Below are 18366 nucleotides of genomic sequence, written 5' to 3'. Positions count from 1 at the left end.
GCGTGTTTTGCGAACTGATCCCGAAGAAAAATACATTTTAGTTTGGTAAGTTCTTTAAATATTTTTTCTTTGTTGTAGACATGTGACGGGTGCCAGCGGGCCGCCAGCAGGATGCGGCCACCAAAGAAACAGATCCCTGGACTCTGTTCTCCAGAGGATACCAGAAGACATGACACCTACTTCGCCGGAGGGGGCGCCACTTCGAATCCCAATCGAAGTGCCCGCTCCGAGACTAGCGCTTCCACCAGAGGTGCCCACGGGCTCCGACGACTCCGGCATTCACACACCCCCTGACGGCAACGACGAGGAGCGACCACAACCACCAGCAGCTGCAAGGTCTAGAGAAAGTCTCGATTCCGGTAACCCAGAAGACACAGACAAACCGCCCGATCCACCCGATACACTAGTTGATACAGCAGTGAAATCCGATATTTGTGCCGCAGAAACATCTAAAAACAAAGACTTTCTGCTCCGATTGTTTGAAAGTAAACTATTTGATATGAGTATGGCAATCTCATATCTGTTTAACTCTAAAGAACCGGGTGTGCAGACGTACCTGGCGAACAAACTATTCTCATTCCCATACGAAGACGTGGATTTCTACCTGCCGCAATTAGCGACCATGTATATAGAAATGAGCGATGTGGCGGACGTGTTGAAACCGTATTTGGTGTGCAGGTGTAAACAAAGTGCTGAGTTTTCACTTAGGCTCGCGTGGTTATTGACTGCTTTCGGGGGTGACGCTAAGAGATCGAGGGCGACAAAACTTAGGGACTCTATACTGGCCGAGGAGATCAGGCCGGCAGCGAGGAGGGGGCATCACAGGTCGCAGTCTGACGCGTCTGCGTTGAGGCTAGCGACTCCCTCAGGGAGGCACCTGGGAGACCTTGCATCTGGTCGAGCGTTTGACAATGGATGCCTTTGTGGAGAGCAGTGTTCGTGTGGAGCGCCGAGATTAGCACCTCAAATACAGGTACTTAAATATTTAATATAATTATTCTGAACAAAATTTTAGTCACGTAAAATTTCAGTGTAATTACTATTATTTACAATGCTTGGAGACATGTGTTTTGATATGCTGTGACGAAACATTTTATGTAGCTGATAACATTGAAGTGTCTACTTGTTAGTTGTTGTAATGCTTTTCCGTGTCACGTAGGTTTTCTCATCCCAGAACCATATTCTTTCTGACAAAATTGTAAGAGGTAACACTGTGACTTTACCTTACACTACCTCTAAGACTCTACTTTAAAAGTCTAATAGATTATTCTCAGAACGTGTCATTTAACTCAAGATATGACGGATATTTCATAATCAGGCGTTTTGCCATGACTTCAAGTAATTCTTAGAGTGTAATGTCGAAACGTTTTGCAAAATCGTAAAGGGGTATTCACGCTCACATTCTGTAACACGCGTGTATCCGCGTCGTGACTCGAGCCAGTCGCCTTCCTACGTAAAACAAACCTTGGCTGAACAGCTCGGTTCTACACCCATTAATATTATTGCTACATTCAGTGTTAATTAGCAACTAAGCAGAGCTTCAGGCGATGACTGCTTGAGGGCGGAAATAACGCAATCTGCACGTGTGATAACGTTCACGAGTTTTCAGAATACTTTACCATAACTATTAATCAAAATAAACATAATTAAAAACTGAATCACTCATTTATTATTTGAGCATAATTAAAATTAATATTTTAAAAACAGATATAAATAAATGAAGCGCAACTCTAAGCTTGAATGAAGGTCGGAGAAATACACGCTGTATTATTTTTAATGTTTACCTTACATACAAGTTGTTCGTGAACTCATTTTAATTAAAATTAAAATACCCTGAAATAATTTAATCGACCTTCGATAGCCAAAACATTGGAAAGCCTCATTAATTCTGAAGTTCTTATTTCCGGGACTCGACAAAAAATCTTATAGCGAATTCTCTTAATTGTACAAACTTTTTGTTTCATCGTGAAAGTTATTTTCGGTCATTATAAATAATCTTGGACGGAGTAATTCGCAAGTGATTGGTACTTACATCTGTTCAGCAAAGCTTGGCAAGGTCTTTGTAGTAACCTTTGCTTAATCATCCAACAGCAAAAAGAGTGTGGGCATTGATCTTGAAATGTAACTGGCATTTAACATGACATTATTGATTAAATATAATAATCTACGACTTTTATATTGTAATTGTATGACTACAGTTTGATTTAGAAGCCGAAATTGAACAGAGATATTGACTTATAATATAAGTCTGTAATGATGTAACTTCAAACTTGTAACAGTTTCTTTCGGGCGAAAATACAAAATAGATGGTTATTTGCCTAAAAAATCCCCCACATTGTCCTGTTCATATATGAAGCTCTAAAAATAAAGAGCCTTCATAACTCATGAGTGAAAATTCTCTCACAAATTCATTGTTCAACCGATATACTTTAGCTTTAGAGGGTGCCGACCTCATAACACGATTTTCTAATAAATCTTGACACATAATATTTGTTTACCCAACGCCTATGTCATGGAAAGTGAAATCGTTAACTCGTGCCAATAATTTATGGGAATATGTTACTATATGAACAGTCAACTCCAGGTCAGTGGTAACAGTTTTATAGGAAAATCGTACTTATTACTATTCTGTTAAGGTGCATGACAGTTACCACTGATGTGCGGTCTACCGAACATATTACCATAAATAATATAACATTATTTGCGCCAGTGCCAGTAGTCAGTGTAACATCAAATGCTGCTTTTCGAAACTTAGTCCAACTAAGACCTTAGATTTCATTTAGCTCTAATTCAAAATCTAAATATTCAAAACCTTGGTCGAAGTGACAGGTAATAATGTTATATCAACCAACTCGTGATCACGCTTTTTACATTAAACGTAGTAGCATTTCTAAACACTGTTATTATTTAGCGGTTATCAGTAAACTCACATCTATTGTATGTCCGCTATCGAAGATCGCTTTACAAAGCTACATGCAAAAAGTAATTGTTCTCTTTATCATCTTCGTGACTTTACCTTCACTGCCTCTGTTACATAATATTGACTTCAGTGTTTCATACCAAATATTCAAATCTAAGTAAATACTCCCTGTATGTATTCTTCATCCAAGACAGACACTTGCAGATAAGACCTTTTACTTCTGACAATAGATCCAACGGTTTTGTTTTATGGATCGGTCAGTTCCTAGAAAGTGAACGCCTGATTGTGGGTTCCTTGAAAGGGGCTCAAATGCCTATTCCCAAATACCGTACCATGTCAAAAGTTAAAAGGGCATATTTGCTCTGTATTCACGTCGTTGATAAGATCTTTTGACATGCTATAGCAGAACCGTTTACACTTCAAATGGATGGCATGGTCAGTTCTTAGAAAATGGACGGTTGAGTTCGTTAAAGCAGATAGTCGATCGCCGAATTTTTTCTTGCAAATGGCGAAAGCATTGTGATTTCATGATCAAGTTGTCATAGTTGAAATGATCATTGAACATATGACTTTGAGGATAAAAATATAAGTTGGAATCCCCATTCCTGTAAGTAAGTGCACTAGTATTAACTTCCCAAAAGCAGATGTAGATTTGATACTGACCAAATGATGCATTACAGCCAGACTTCATTGTTATGATTAGACATCGGATTATATGCACTATCAAAATGCCAAAATATGCATGCAAATATGCACTAAAAAAGAGCGAAATATGCACAATTAAAAAACCACTATTAGAATTAACTTTTATTTTCACAATATATATTTAAATATACATAGAGGTACTATTAGTTTTAATTCTTGTGACAATATACTATTACTAATTTTCAAGGTTTTCTGCCGCAAATTTTTGACGTTTGTCACTTAAAATTAATTTATAGGCTGAAAATGACCTTTCGACGTCAACTGACGTTACCGGACAGAACTTGAAATTTGGCGCCATTTCTGCCGAGACCTCTTCAGGTAGAGTTTGTCCACTGCCATTGATAAATCCGTTAACTTTTTTTATTGCTTCGAGACTCGGGTTTTTATACAAAACAGCATTTAATTTGCCACGAACATTTTCTGAAAGTGAATTCGGAAGGGTGTTACTCTGTTCAATCATTTTGTCTAATATTTCCAAGGACTTGCACAGAGGAAGGTTTTTCGTTTCTAGTCTCTCAATGGCATCGGGTATATTGCTGAAGTGTGTTGCGATAAGAGCAATATTTTGTTTAATTGAAGAATCCTCAAATGCCTGCTGGCTTGAATTAATTGCAATGGCTTCTGAACTGTCAAACTGACTGAAATAAGCACTATCAATGAAAAAGTACCAAAATATGCAATAACGCTAAAATAATAGCATAATATGTATTTGCATATGCAAACATGCAAATGCATATAATCCGATGTCTAGTTATGATATACGCATTTAAATCCTGTTCGTTTGTAGTCTTTCATTATAAATGCACCTAATGACTACAATGCTAGCTTCCACACAATGTAAGCTATTAATACAGACTTTTATGAATGAAGCATGTATTGTTCTCCATTTATGTAAATCATTTTAATTATATTCAATCACGAAGACATTCTATAGGCAAATGCGTTTTTCTGTCAAACGGTAGAAAGTAACAATTATAACAGTAATGTTCCGTGTTGATAGAATCGATATTAGATAACAGTTATGCATGCCGGTATCGATTTCCGATAATTTACTAAACACGTTGTTTCTTAATACCTACACTTGGGTATTGATAGCAAATATTTGAAATATCTATCATACTTTCCCCGTAGTCAATTTCTTGACTTGGATTATTATCCTGATTAGAAATTAGATACAGCACCATTTGATTTCAAGTTTACCTCAAACGTTTACTGGAAGAACTAATTTTACAAGAAATCCTGAAAATGTCGTTCCTCTGAATTTACTTTTACTCCTTATGATAACTTATTTCCTTTGAGAAGAGGATATAAAAAAACTGTATCTGAACCATATTTTATTGTAATCACTAACCTAAAGCGTACACACATGTTAATAGTACGATATGAATATGCAAATTGGAAGTATAAAAATGTTGATACAAATGAACGTGACGTTCTCGGAACACCTGCTCGTTAGTACTTACTCGAGTTAAATGATAAACATTGATATGAAGCTCGTTTTACCATTACATACTTTTTTATTATTGAACGCTGGAATCGTAGTATTGAGCCTGCGTAGTAGCTATACATGCTGTTAGTCCAATTTGTTTTTTTTTTCGAAACGTCAAACTATTGCTCGGTTCCAAAGAGTTGTCTCATGGAGAAGAACCGGCAAGAAACTCCATGGACACTCGTTTTTGTCAAGAACTTGTATTTATATTGACCATGACTGAATTCGATAAACATCAAAGATATGGCACTCTTCAATTTGTTATTCCAATTATTTTAAGATCAGAAGCAGGGTTAGAGATACTTATCTATCAGTAATTACGAAGCATTATTTTTTTAAATAATTGTAGGTATCGACATCCAGTCATGCGATTGCGTGATGATTCTATGATACTGTTTATATAGCACTCTCACGAAATACTAAAAAAGTTCTTGGGATGAGTAAACTCCAAAAAGAAGCTTGCAAATATTCTGAATAGTGTCGAAAAGTTATAGCTTCAACTTCAAAAACTGCTTCTCTTCACATTTGAAGCAGATTTTCTATTCTTTAAAGAACATTTTAGTTTAAAACTACGTCTAACATCGCGGTTTCTATCTCCGGCGTATTATGTTTCCACTTAGCGGGGAACTGCAAACTTTTCAAAGTTGTATATGACCCACTTTCTGCTATTTTCCCAGCTATCCCGTAGCGCAAGAGATTAATGAGCAGTGAACAAAGCTGGGACCCTACGTTAAAGTTGTAACTTCACAGACACTATCATGCTTACATTTAGTAAACATGTACTCGCTTCACACGGCTATCCAGGTTGACCTAGTTTTAAAGTCAGGGCCGTAGGCTGAAACAAATACAAGCAGCAATCAATCGTGACTGGTTTAAGCCTAGAGAGAAAGGTCGTGGAAACCCAACTTCGCTTATCTAATGAAATTAAGCTGCCGTGTTCCACGACATTTAAATAAATGGATTAAAAGGAAACATGCGTACTAAAAGGACGTTCACTTTTATATGTATTTTCCATAGGCCTTTTCCTTGTATGTATTGCGTACTAATGAACTGTTTGTTTATTTTTATCCGTTGGATGCGTACCGTATGTTTACCTATGGACCAGTTTTGTACCTAGTCTAGAGAAGTTGTGAAAGCACAGGGAGAGTGTTAGATTTTTCTTAGTTCATTACTCTTTGCCTGCCTGTATATTTTTTGTGTAGCTCGCATCGTACATGAGTAAGATTATCATGATTAACAATAACTTTCCTTTCCAAGGTGCGAGCTACTTCTTGTACCAATCATTAGGGCATTCGCACTTCAGTCCATTGACCACTACGAAGTCTAGCTTTCTCGTGCTTTTGTGCCGTAGTCATCGGCTAGAAACATACTTAAAAAGGTAGCTATTTAGAGACTGCGAATACACTGGTCGGCAAAATCCCCATTGGGCCTTTGACCGACACCCTTTTCGAGCCAAAAAGTTTGTAAAGTTAATTAATGTCACGTTGTTTATGGTACACGTGAAACTTGACATTAATGTTTTGAGGGTAATTAGGAGGCTAACTAATTAACAATAATTAATTACAAACAGCACACGTGTCAATGTCTTGTCGCTGCGAATGACAAGCGGACAAGGTAACTGCCGTACTTTGCCTACTATACCCTCAATGCTTATGTGAGCTGCGTCAATCCTAGCACACAATAGTCAATATGCTCCACACGTTATGAGTAAACGTGACTGCTTGCGGTGCTGATTCACTAAACTCCTACTTAGGGGTTACACGACAAGAACATTGCAACTTGCATTACCTAAATCGCTGGAATTTACAATGTAAATCTCTCTCAAAATGGGTAATTCAGCTGTTAGATTGAATATAAATCGTCCAATCAGTGCTAGTTGCAATACCAAATATGTAAAATTAAGTAGAATTTTCACCGCCTATATTCTGACGTTCTGTATAGACCTAAAGAAAAACATGTTTTCCAATCAGGGTTGTATTCAAAAGAAGCCTACCGTCTTACGCAAATTTAGCTACACAATAGCGCGGCCTCACCCACTTCAGACGTTTTCGATTACGTAAAATAAACATCAGCGTTACATATTTCAGTTTCTGACGTCACTGACGAACATCGGCCGTCGACTGGCCGGGGTCGCGGACAAGGAGCGTCGTAATGGCCGTCTCAGGGCCGAGTTGGCGACGCTAGACCTCAACCTGCCTGCGAGGGTGTGGTTACCTTTGCATCAGAGGCCTCACTATGTGCTGAGGATACCGCCTCATGCTGCTGCTGTGTTAAACAGCAAGGATAAGGTGAGACTTTGTGCTATAATTTTGTTTGAATACTTTTGGAGCTTAAAACTTGAGCCATACCATGGTGTTTCGTTTCCAGTAGGGTAGAGTCATTACTCTGGAAGAAGCCATGACTTTCTGCAAAAACTGATTGAGTGAAATTACATACTAAAAATATCCTGAGTAAAAATCTTAAAGTGGACGTACTTTGATCTCATAAAGAAAGAGTTAACGGTGATCATTAACCACTAAAGGTCACGAAGCCTTTAAGGATAGTTTCTTGAGTAAAAGATGACCGTAATTAAGCCAAGCGCGACATCGTTAAGTGTCAAATCCGGATATCATTACTTGCCCGCACGCCTCGACGATAAGTGCTTTTAATCTTAAATGTCACTAGCATTGTAAGTACTTCAAGTTTTCAAGCGAATTTTATTCCTTATATCCAGATCATTGATATAATTTATGTATTGTATTAAAACGAAGGTCGTCTACCTTCGATTGTGTTAGATATGATGCACGATACCCATTAGGGCGATTGAATTCTTTTATAATAATGAGAAGGTTGCGCAGTGCGCTTAGATTAACAGCTGACGTAATTGTACTTGCATTCAAGTGATAACGGATAAATATTGAATCAATGTTGTTCGTTTTTCTTCAAGTGATAACGGATAAATATTGAATCAATGTTGTTCGTTTTTCGGAGGCGTGATTTGGCGAATCGCTTTTCATAGAATCGCTCGCTCTTGGTTAAGGAAAGATTAAATCGGTATATTCTATGATAGAATAGAATGAATAGATGTGAATAAGGAGGAAATGGAAAGAGGTATCGATTCAAATATGATGGAAATTATTCTCCAGGACTGTGATGTGGAACAGAAAATAATGTGACATAATACGGAAGGAGTGTGTCTATGTTCATAAACATACATTATTTAATTCACCTCCTTGCCTTTCTAATACTTCTGCTTTTACTCAATTTTTTCATTTGAATATTTGGTGAATATGGATTTCAGAAATGTTTTCTTAAATAAACATTACCAGCAGATGGTAATGATATAAAACATTATTAATGTAAATGCTAGCTCTGTCGCTTTCTTGAAATGATAATAATAATGACGGAAAATGTCGTCTAAATCCTTCTGTTTACGAGCTATAATTTTATCTGATTTATCTTTACGACTGTAAGTAAAGTGTACTTTAATTCTTGTCACGTTACAGGCTATTGTATTTTCTTTGGCTATATAATAGAGATAAAGTCACAGTAATGGCGTAGTGCAATCGTCAGTCTGGTAATCCCCAAAGGACATTACACAAGCAGACACTCAGACGGTACATTTATTTTATCCTATTGATAGAAGGACGTGTTGCGCTATTTATAAAGAGAGCTTATTTTGAAACCATATTGCGAACTATGATGGTTCGAACTGTGTAAATAATAAGAAACATGAATCATATCAACCTCGAAGGGCCAAAGTTAAAAACTTTACACACCTTTTACCTATGTAGTGATGCAAAGCTGTTTACGTAGGAATTCTCAGCGGTCCTCTATTGGCCAATTAGTGGGTCTACGACCCAATAAAAGCTTAAAATATACTTTACCGTTATAGTAAATCACCTTGGCGAGATAAATCCTCGTAAAATCCACGGTACACGCCCAAAGGGTGGCCTCATTGCCGTCAAGGCGAACTTTAAGGCATTGCACGTGAATTTCCTCATAGGATTTCCCTTCACCATACCCACAAAATTACACTTAATTCCAAATTGTGTAATACGCACACGTAAAATGTTTTAACTCGTAGTTTTATCACATTCAACTATGTTGGCAGAGGTAATTAACGAAAATTTTATTGTTATCGCTTTTAATTACATTCATTATTTTATTGAAACAGCGTTTCTGCTATTGCCACTAAATTGCTGGTTATTGTCGAAAGTGCGTACAGAATTTTCTATAAAATTATGGTGCGTGGTAAGTATTGTACTTTTCGCTTAGAAAGATAGATACGGTTCGCGCGTATGATAATGTCTTTCCAAGATCACATAATAAGTGAATGTCGTGTTATTCATATTAAAAGCATCAGCTTAGCATAAAACTGTTACTTCAGATTATACAAATGCATATCAAAAAGCATTTAAATGACGTAAAACGCCATTTGTGGTTTATCTTATAATAATACTACGTCAACGAATCTATTTCATACCACGATAGCTCTAAAACTATTACCATACAATATGCTTCAACAGTATTGATAAGGACGTTCCGCCGTTCATTCTATCTGATAACAAGTAGATAAAAATGTATACATTATTTTATGAATTGTATTTTTATATGAAACTAGTGAATAAATGAAGAACCGCTCGACCGATTTTGTGAAAACTTCACATATAAACTATCTACTACTGAATAATTCGAACAAAGCCTAAACATTTGATTTGGATAGGTGAGCCCGTTCTTGAGTTGTAAAATTATATACAACGAAAAGTGGCATACTGTAACAGCCTTTATATCGTCCCACTGCTGGGCACAGGCCTATTTTCACATGGATAAGTGGCATTAATTTTTATATATAGATTGGTATAGAAAACATTGTATATCAACATACCCAGCCAACCGTTTGTCCCGACCGATATTTAATTGTCAATTAAGGAAACCATTTGTAAGTCAACGCTGGCTCCGCAACGTAGGAACAAGATAATTGTGTACAATTTGTTTTCAACCAGCTGACGCCACTTTTGAGCTATCATTTTATCGTTGTACTGAAACTTGAGTTGGTCGTTCGTTATTTCTATAAGGAACAGCTTGGTTATTTAAGAAAGTAGCGAATTGTTGAAGAATATAAAATTAAATCATTTTAAGTTGAACTAAATAGGGGTAGTGTTCAATGGTAGTAAAATAGAATTTCAGGAATATATGATGACACACCATAAGCAGCTATCTGCTGAGATTTTGGAGGAAATGCCCTCGTATGATACCCTGATAGCGAGTCCAGTGTGAAAGGAAAAGATGAATCTTTCAAGGATAAATAGACCATTTCTATTAATTTTTTGCAACGTTACATATACTCATATGGATCACTACTTAGTGGTCCAAAACCACTTTGACTAAAAATATACAGAGACTGTGAGGAGAAATTCTTCTTTCACTCAATAAATTGCCAAATAACAGGACTTAAACTATTTTTTTCTCATCCCACAGGCGCCCTACATAATGTACGTGGAAGTCCTAGAAACGGACGGCCATGAGCCCCTCCCGCCGCGCCTACTTCCCCCCGCGCCGCCCGCACCCCACTCACCCCCTATAAGACATACGAAGAGCGAAGAGAACTTAGTACCGGAGTGGCCAGCATTATCTCTATACTCTGGCTTGGATGATGGAGACGCGGGCGACTGTTGGAGTCATGATGATGAAGAACTTAGCACGCAGTACTCGCATCGAGCGCCTGCGCCGGATAGTTTGTCGCAGGTAAATATAAATAGTTGTATGATTTTTTTTGGACATTTGAAGGTGTTTGTGATAAAATTTGACTAAGCAAATAAGAGATTGGTGAGGTATTGTAAGTTCTGCCTTCCAAATACCGTTACATTGTAGGTAATGCTTGAAAAATGTTTTAAGATGAAAGAGAGTGGGAGGAGTAATTAATAGTCTGGAATTAATTTACCATGAGCTGAATAAATTGCTACCTTAAAGTATTGAATCACCATGGGTTACCTATAGTAAAATGCATGTCAAAACACAACCCACACAAACCACTAATACTTTGTCTATAGCCTAATAAGGCCCGCATCGCCACCACTCGCATACAGAACCGAATAAATTATTCTTTTTCTAAAATAAGTCTCATGTTAATATTGGCATACATTCTAAATTCAAAACCGGAACGGTTCGGAGACTAGTCAGGGTTTTATACATGCATCTGATTGACATATTGGACACACGGTTTTTTGCACTTCTACTGTTTAACTGTGTTATTTATGAAGCTATTATATCATTGGACACTGGTTATGAACGTCAAAGCAAGTTTTAATATCAATTAATTCTTGGCTTGACAGAAAGATATGCACAAAACAAAATGAGAGCTAGGACTAATAGCGGCGTTACTTTTGCCAATAACAGATACAAGCCTTTTTAGCTAAGAGCGACCTTTACCTATAGAGATAACATTCAAAACACTTGTAGGTACAGACTATCTTCAAAGAAGAATTTATTGACTTTCCACAAACAATGATTAGATTACATAAGCCAATGATTATTGGTTTATTATTACAAGATATCTATTATCGGGTAATGCGTAATTATTCTTACATTAGCGTTTTAATTCGTCCTTACGATCAAGATATTAGACGTTTAATTTTATCGTTGCGTCGGTTATTTTCGTTTTACAGTTATGATGGTCATAATTTGATGTTTCCCGTCAGACGAAGGGATGCCCTTGAATGTATCGTAATCATTGTGTATTTCTGTATGTTTGTAAAATCGCAGACATAGTTTCATTCTGTGGCATTGTACGCATTTTGATAGAGGTTAATGACTGATTCTAAAAATCTAAATATTGCATGCTATAGTTGCAAACAGTAGTGCACAATAATGTCGCTCGTTAGTGCAAACAATAATAAATCTTCAAACAATCAACTCGATATGATAAATTAAATACCAGCTACCATAAACGTCAAATTATCCTATCTAATTTATTACCGCAAATTTTGTACCTAACACATTATATCTACGTTCCAGTCTAGGTTGAAATCCAGGCTGACGCTTAGTTCTTTGTCCTAGTTTATCGGTTAATCAATCTTCATTGTAATATCGTTACACTCGACCACGTGCGAGTACAAAGGGCACGTGGACCGGGAATAGAGGTGAACGCTTTCTGAGAACCTTTTGTGAAGGAAAATCCATCTTAATAATGGAATATTATGATAGACATTTTGTATGGAAATTGCGATATTGTGCGGCCTGTTAATGTAGATACTTTTACTCTGCGGAAAATTTTAGACTATGGCCATCTCCGGGGTTCGAAGTCGAACTACCGCGATAACAAATATCTTCTAAGTTCTAAGATTTTGAAAGTCAATAAAAAGTTTCTTATTTCATAAATTTGTACTTATCTCTTTTTATCTTAATGTATAAACAATGACACAGCTTTTCCAATGGAAAAACCATTTTCAAAATGAAACAGCAATTTTAAACAAATACTTAGCTCTTAGCTAGCGAGTGCATCCATCAAATGCTTTTTATTTTAAGATGTACCGAGACTGATTAAATTCGTGCGAAAAAACTTCTAAAGCAACAGAGGTTTTTATGACGACTACGTCATTTACAAATTAGGGGTTAAACAAGACACAAACTGCGGACAAAATTTCAATATATTTAAAGAACTATTGAGCATAGTTTTTATTTTAATGCCTTAACAGTTGGTGAGGTTCAACAATCTAGCCAAACGACCATTTAACCTAACTATCGTTATTTCTTAACCGAACAATGGGTTACAAAGTTACAATGACCGCTACTTATATTTTTTGTTTTTCATTCAAATCTACAAATTATATGGTGCTAGCTCAAGAAACAAAGTTAGGTTTTATTTTCCAGTTTCTTATTTAACATGTTGTTTGTATGGTGATAAAAATCTAAATAGTTCTGTGAAGTCATTATGGGAAACTTGACTTTTTTGTCGTTCTTTATTTTGTGATGGCGAGTAATTAAAACTGAAGTTAATTATGTTACTTTGTCTTCTTTAATGGCGTATGAAAGAAACAAAGTTAGATAATAATGTTTGTATAACTCTGAATTGTTTCTAGAACATTGTCAAATACTAGACGAATGTCATTTGTGCCTAAAAAAAGTCGTGGTGGCCAAGTGGGTAAAGAACCAACCTCTCGAATATGGGGGTGTGGGTTCGATTCCAGGTCAGGCAAGTACTAATGCAACTTTTCAAAGTTTGTATGTACTTTCTAAGTATATCTTGGACACCAATGGCTGATAAAAAGGCGAAGGAAAACATCTTGAGGAAACCTGGACTATTAAGTCTGAAATCACCAACCCGCATTGAGCAAGCGTGGTGTTTAAAGCTCAATCCTTCTCCGTGTGAGAGGAGGCCTGTGCCCAGCAGTGGGACGATAAATCTAGGCTGTAACAGTAAGTCATTTGTGCGGTTATAAACTATAATTACATAATTGCAAAATACCTTATACAATTAATAAGCTGAAGAGTGAATGACCTGTTTGACTGATTTATGTAAAATTTGGTATATGGTGATAGATTGTAATCTGAGAAAGAGATCTCTGATCGCATTTAAATATTTATAAGTTGTATATCAAACATAAGTAACGCTTATTTACTTTTAAATTAGTTTATGTCACATTCAGTAACATGTATTATGTAAATAATATGTACAGATATTCAATAATGTAAAATATACTTTCTATTAAAAAAAATATGAATCACAAATTCACTTGTAGATCAATTGGGCTGTTCCGTATAATGACATAACGGTACCAACATATTATATAAATACATTATTTCCTACGTATATTTCCCACGTCCACAAGTTATTTCGGCTTCCTAAATTAGATCTACAATAGTGTAATATTCCATCAAAAGGCAGTAAATGAGAATATTGATACGTGTATTGCTCTATTGAATTCCCTTCGAATGTTCGCGTGGGAGTAAATAATGTTCTCGGATTGATTGAACCGTGATCCCGTTCTATAGAAATCCAAAAATACTGAGCTTCTGCTACGAGTTATTAATGGGGGAATTGCTGCTCAGTAAGCAGTGAAAAGAAATTATTTTTAATCAATTCTCTGTCTATGAATGGCTACAAGCCACTGCCCACATATTTCCGAATAAGATAGGTACATAATGTTGTTTTTTAATTTAGTTGATTTGATGAATTTTCATATAGAAATCAGTTATTACGTGACTATTAAATATTTAGCATTGTCAATTAAATATGCAAAAATATATTTAAGGAAGTAAATTATGATAATCAGTTCACATTGAGTTACGCAGTGGCAATCATTTAAGTCTAGATTTTATAGGATAGCTTCAGGTACCACTCCAAGCAGTACTAATTTTGCTATAATTGATAACTTCTGTTGAGTGGTACTTGAAGCTATCTTAAATCTATATAAATATAATAGAACTAAAGCGCTTGATTCCTCCCTTCTCTCAATATCAGGTAGCCCATTTATCGAGAAATGATATATATATGCTATGTCAGGTGTGAAGTAGTTCCCACGCGGGTAGAACCAATGACGGAAACTACATAATTAGATAAAGCAATAATAAGTACATACCCTACAGTGGCGAAGGGTGGTTTAATGAAATAGGGAAGCCGCAGCAAAAAAAAAACTGGGGGGGGAGTACTCAGGGATGGGGGGGGAGAGGTAATGGAGGTAATTTCTCAGTCCACCTTTTAGCACTGACTGAGAGACTGATAGTTTGAACATGTTTTCTCGAGGAATTCGGCAGATTATTAATATCTATAAAACTTTATTATCTTTAGTTAGGTATATTAACTACTAGAATCTGAGAAAACTTGGCACTAGAAAAAAATCATTTTAAGTATTTAATTTACAACGGCCTGTTAGCTATTGATATTTATCCGTCAGGACGGTAGTAATTTTAATATAGACGTAATATTGGTAGGTAATTCACCCGAGCGGCGTGCCCGAGCTTTATAACACGTTTTTATTCTCAAAACTTAACTTTGAAAAATCAGTTCCTTCCTAAAGTAAATAATCTGTTGGATCGGAAAACAGTCTAATGCGATAAATGCTATAGGTTCATTAAAAAGAAACCTGATGCCAACTGTCTACGTATCAAAATAACTCATTTCAACGTAGATATCTCTATTTTCACTAGGTACGCACACTGTAGTACTGTACTTGTACTGAGTACCATGTCACATAGTGCGATCGCGGGGATTATTAGTAGGGAGTAATGATACTGCCTACTATTTAATCAAAATTATATATTTGGTTTAGTGAATTCGTAAAAATATAAATTCCCAACTAGGGTCATTAAATCGCGGAGAATCTTAACACCGCGATTCAGGATTTGCATAAAAATGCACAACGCCATCTATGTTGACATAATGTAACTAAAACACTTTAACATAAAATTGTACACGACCTATGTTATTTCCAAATGATACACACACTAATAAATTCAATTAAGTAATACAAAGAACAAATTGTTAATGGTATTATCTAAAACAAAATAAGAACAATGAGAGTGAATTTGTCTGATTTGTTTGTTTACATATTTGAGAGCTCTAAGCGCTGTCACTCGCGCGTAGACAGATATAGCTACTCTACTCTTGACGCGTTCTTTCTCGTTCACTCGCGAGTTTTGATTTGTGGAACCCGCTCCGTGAGCCGGCTTACCGCTCGCCCTTATTTTGCGAACATCGCGCGGCGCGGCGTGGATGACGTCACGCAAGCGTAGTTTTGTATGGAGGAGGAAGCCGCGGCTTGTTTAGTAAGAGCAAAATGTTTCAAGTAATTTATAGAATTTTTTTTTTACGGTGGTAGGCGTTTTGTTATACCTACATATTTAAATTGTGTGGTTTAAATGATTATATTAATTATACCTATACCTATATTATAACTTATACCTATGCTTCTTTCTTGAAATTCGAAAGGGAAGCCGATGGGAATCGGCTTATAAGGACGCCTCGCCACTGATACCCTATCATTACATTTTCACTGTTTACTTCAGAACCTCGTAAACCCACAGAAAACTGTTCAAGACGGGTGAACTAAGTGTTCAAGAGAGCACTTAGTTCACACTTTATAGGACCCTTTCACCTGACTACATATTACTACAAGCAGGTAATTGCAAATTATTAACGTTTCCGTATCAGTGTGATAGTAATTAGCCTGTTATCTTGGCTGTGCAACTAAAGTGCATAATTGTGGAGGCATACGTTACATTGTTACCGGGAAAGTGATCATAACAACAACAGTTGATACGTTGATAAGTCAACCTCTATGGTTTTGCGCTGCATTTTAAATACACGAAGTTTTTCCTTTGTTGTATGTTTCGCTTTGTTGGCTACCATCAAATCTGAATAAATTATGGCGTGGCTGTGAAACAACATGAAAAATAATGATTTAAATTAGTGTACTTTAAATGCCGAGGGATATCTACATTGTTGCCTATATGAAGCAACTAAACAGCGCATGAGAGAAGCATAAAATATACAAGGATAAAACCTACCTTAAATACGTATTAAATACTTAAGTATATAATTGCAAAGCTTTCTGTTCTTGCAAGGCTGAGGTACCTAATTAATCCATGTTTTGATACCATTTTGCACCGATCTCATGCCACTATTCTGCCATACAGGAACTAGACATTTTCTCAACTTAACACCTGTAATGGTTTAGATATAAGTTACATGTACGAATAATATTATGATTAATTTTCGCAGGTATCGGCAGTATCAGCATTATCCACATCGTCGTGCGGTTCTCGTGAATCAGTGGCGGTGGGTGCTGGTGAGGTTCGAAGAAGGCTGGCTGATGCGACCGCCGCCCCTCCGCCAAATGCTTTCCGACATGACCCGGCCGATCCTTCTGCTACGGCGCTTAAGGTACGTTGTACAAGAATTTAGTGATGCTACCACACATGGGCTCGAAGTTTTCATAAAACAAAATGTTGTGAAAATCTCAAAAATCTGTGAAGTTTTGTTGTTTTTCGCACATTAATAAAACATGAAAAAATAGAGTGAGGTTACAAACATACCTTTAGAAAAATCTTGTGTCGGATTTTCTGTCACTTTTAGATAAAAAACGAACTTTCAGCTTTTATGTAAGAGTACATTTCGCCTTTAGCGTTCAGGTTCTTGAGGTACCTATTATAATGATAATTATCATTCCGACTAAAGTAAAAATACCTACATGAATAATAATCATATCATGCATAATTACTTCATAACAATATCGTTGGCAGTTTCAGTATCTAATCAACTGCGCTTAAGTTGTTATTAATATTTTAAAAATACACACAGACAACACAAAACCTCTTCCTTTTACGGAAGTCGGTTTATAACCTCATCCATTTTCCCTTTATGAACTTGTGCTGAAGATTGTCTTGATATTTAGGAAAATAATCAAATATAATTTGTAGTTGATCACTATTTGATTAGGCTTATATTCGTTAACCAAGACGAAACAGTTAAATTAATGATCTAAGCTGAAATACAGAAAAGTACTCCACTACCGCATTTAAGGAGCACGGCGCACTTATTGCTATTGTTACTCATTTCTTGCTATTGTTAATCTATGCAAAAATATTATTTCTAATCTAAATTTTAAAATGTTTGTCCACAGGAATCATGGGAAAGTAAATATGCTCGCATGCGTTCGTCATCGCCTTATGGCGCTTTAAGCGGTTGGCGACTCCTCGGCTGCATCGTCAAAGTAGGGGACGATTTACGTCAAGAGATGTTAGCGGCACAACTACTGAGAAGATTGCAAACTGCATGGTCGGCTGAACGGGTTCCACTGAAACTCAGGCCCTATGAGATACTGTGTCTGGATAAGGAGTGCGGACTTATACAACCCGTGAGTATAATACTCTACTTTGGGGAAAGAATTGTGAAACAGTGTGTCGACAAAAGACACTGTTGGACTGTTGTTTTAAGGGAAACAAACTTTTTATATCTCCGTTGAAATTCCATTTTGCATAAGGGTGCTTACATAAAGAAACAGGTTGCCGGTACAGACAAACCTGTACGGTTAGGTACCGATCAGTGCAGGTATAATATTTCAATACAATCCTATTGACTCACTTATAAAGAAACAGGTTACCTGTTTACCTGTTTCTTTAGAATATTATACCTGTACTGATCGGTACCTACCCGTACAGGTTTGTCTGTACCGGCAACCTGTTTCTTTATGTAAGCACCCTAACTGTGTAATCTTGAGTACACATACACATAATATTATTATCAGAATACTTCTTCTTTGAACCAATATTC

General features: G+C 36.5%; 1 protein-coding gene across 2 annotated transcripts in view; it reads left to right on the top strand.

Moving 5' to 3' along the window:
* LOC110378156 (phosphatidylinositol 4-kinase beta) overlaps positions 1-18366 on the top strand; it is a 51136-nt gene that overhangs the window by 27622 nt on the left and 5148 nt on the right. For both annotated transcript variants that reach the window (XM_064037301.1, XM_064037302.1), the window contains exons 2-6: positions 79-973; positions 7202-7402; positions 10575-10841; positions 16816-16977; positions 17717-17950. In XM_064037301.1, coding sequence (XP_063893371.1) covers positions 79-973; positions 7202-7402; positions 10575-10841; positions 16816-16977; positions 17717-17950 — 1759 coding nt within the window. The remainder of the gene's footprint in view (positions 1-78; positions 974-7201; positions 7403-10574; positions 10842-16815; positions 16978-17716; positions 17951-18366) is intronic.

The sequence above is a fragment of the Helicoverpa armigera genome, chromosome 12 (assembly GCF_030705265.1).
Source record: "Helicoverpa armigera isolate CAAS_96S chromosome 12, ASM3070526v1, whole genome shotgun sequence".
Taxonomy (NCBI): Eukaryota; Metazoa; Arthropoda; class Insecta; order Lepidoptera; family Noctuidae; genus Helicoverpa; species Helicoverpa armigera.
The sequence above is the reverse complement of the archived record's forward strand: the minus strand, read 5'-3'. Positions and strand labels throughout refer to the sequence as shown.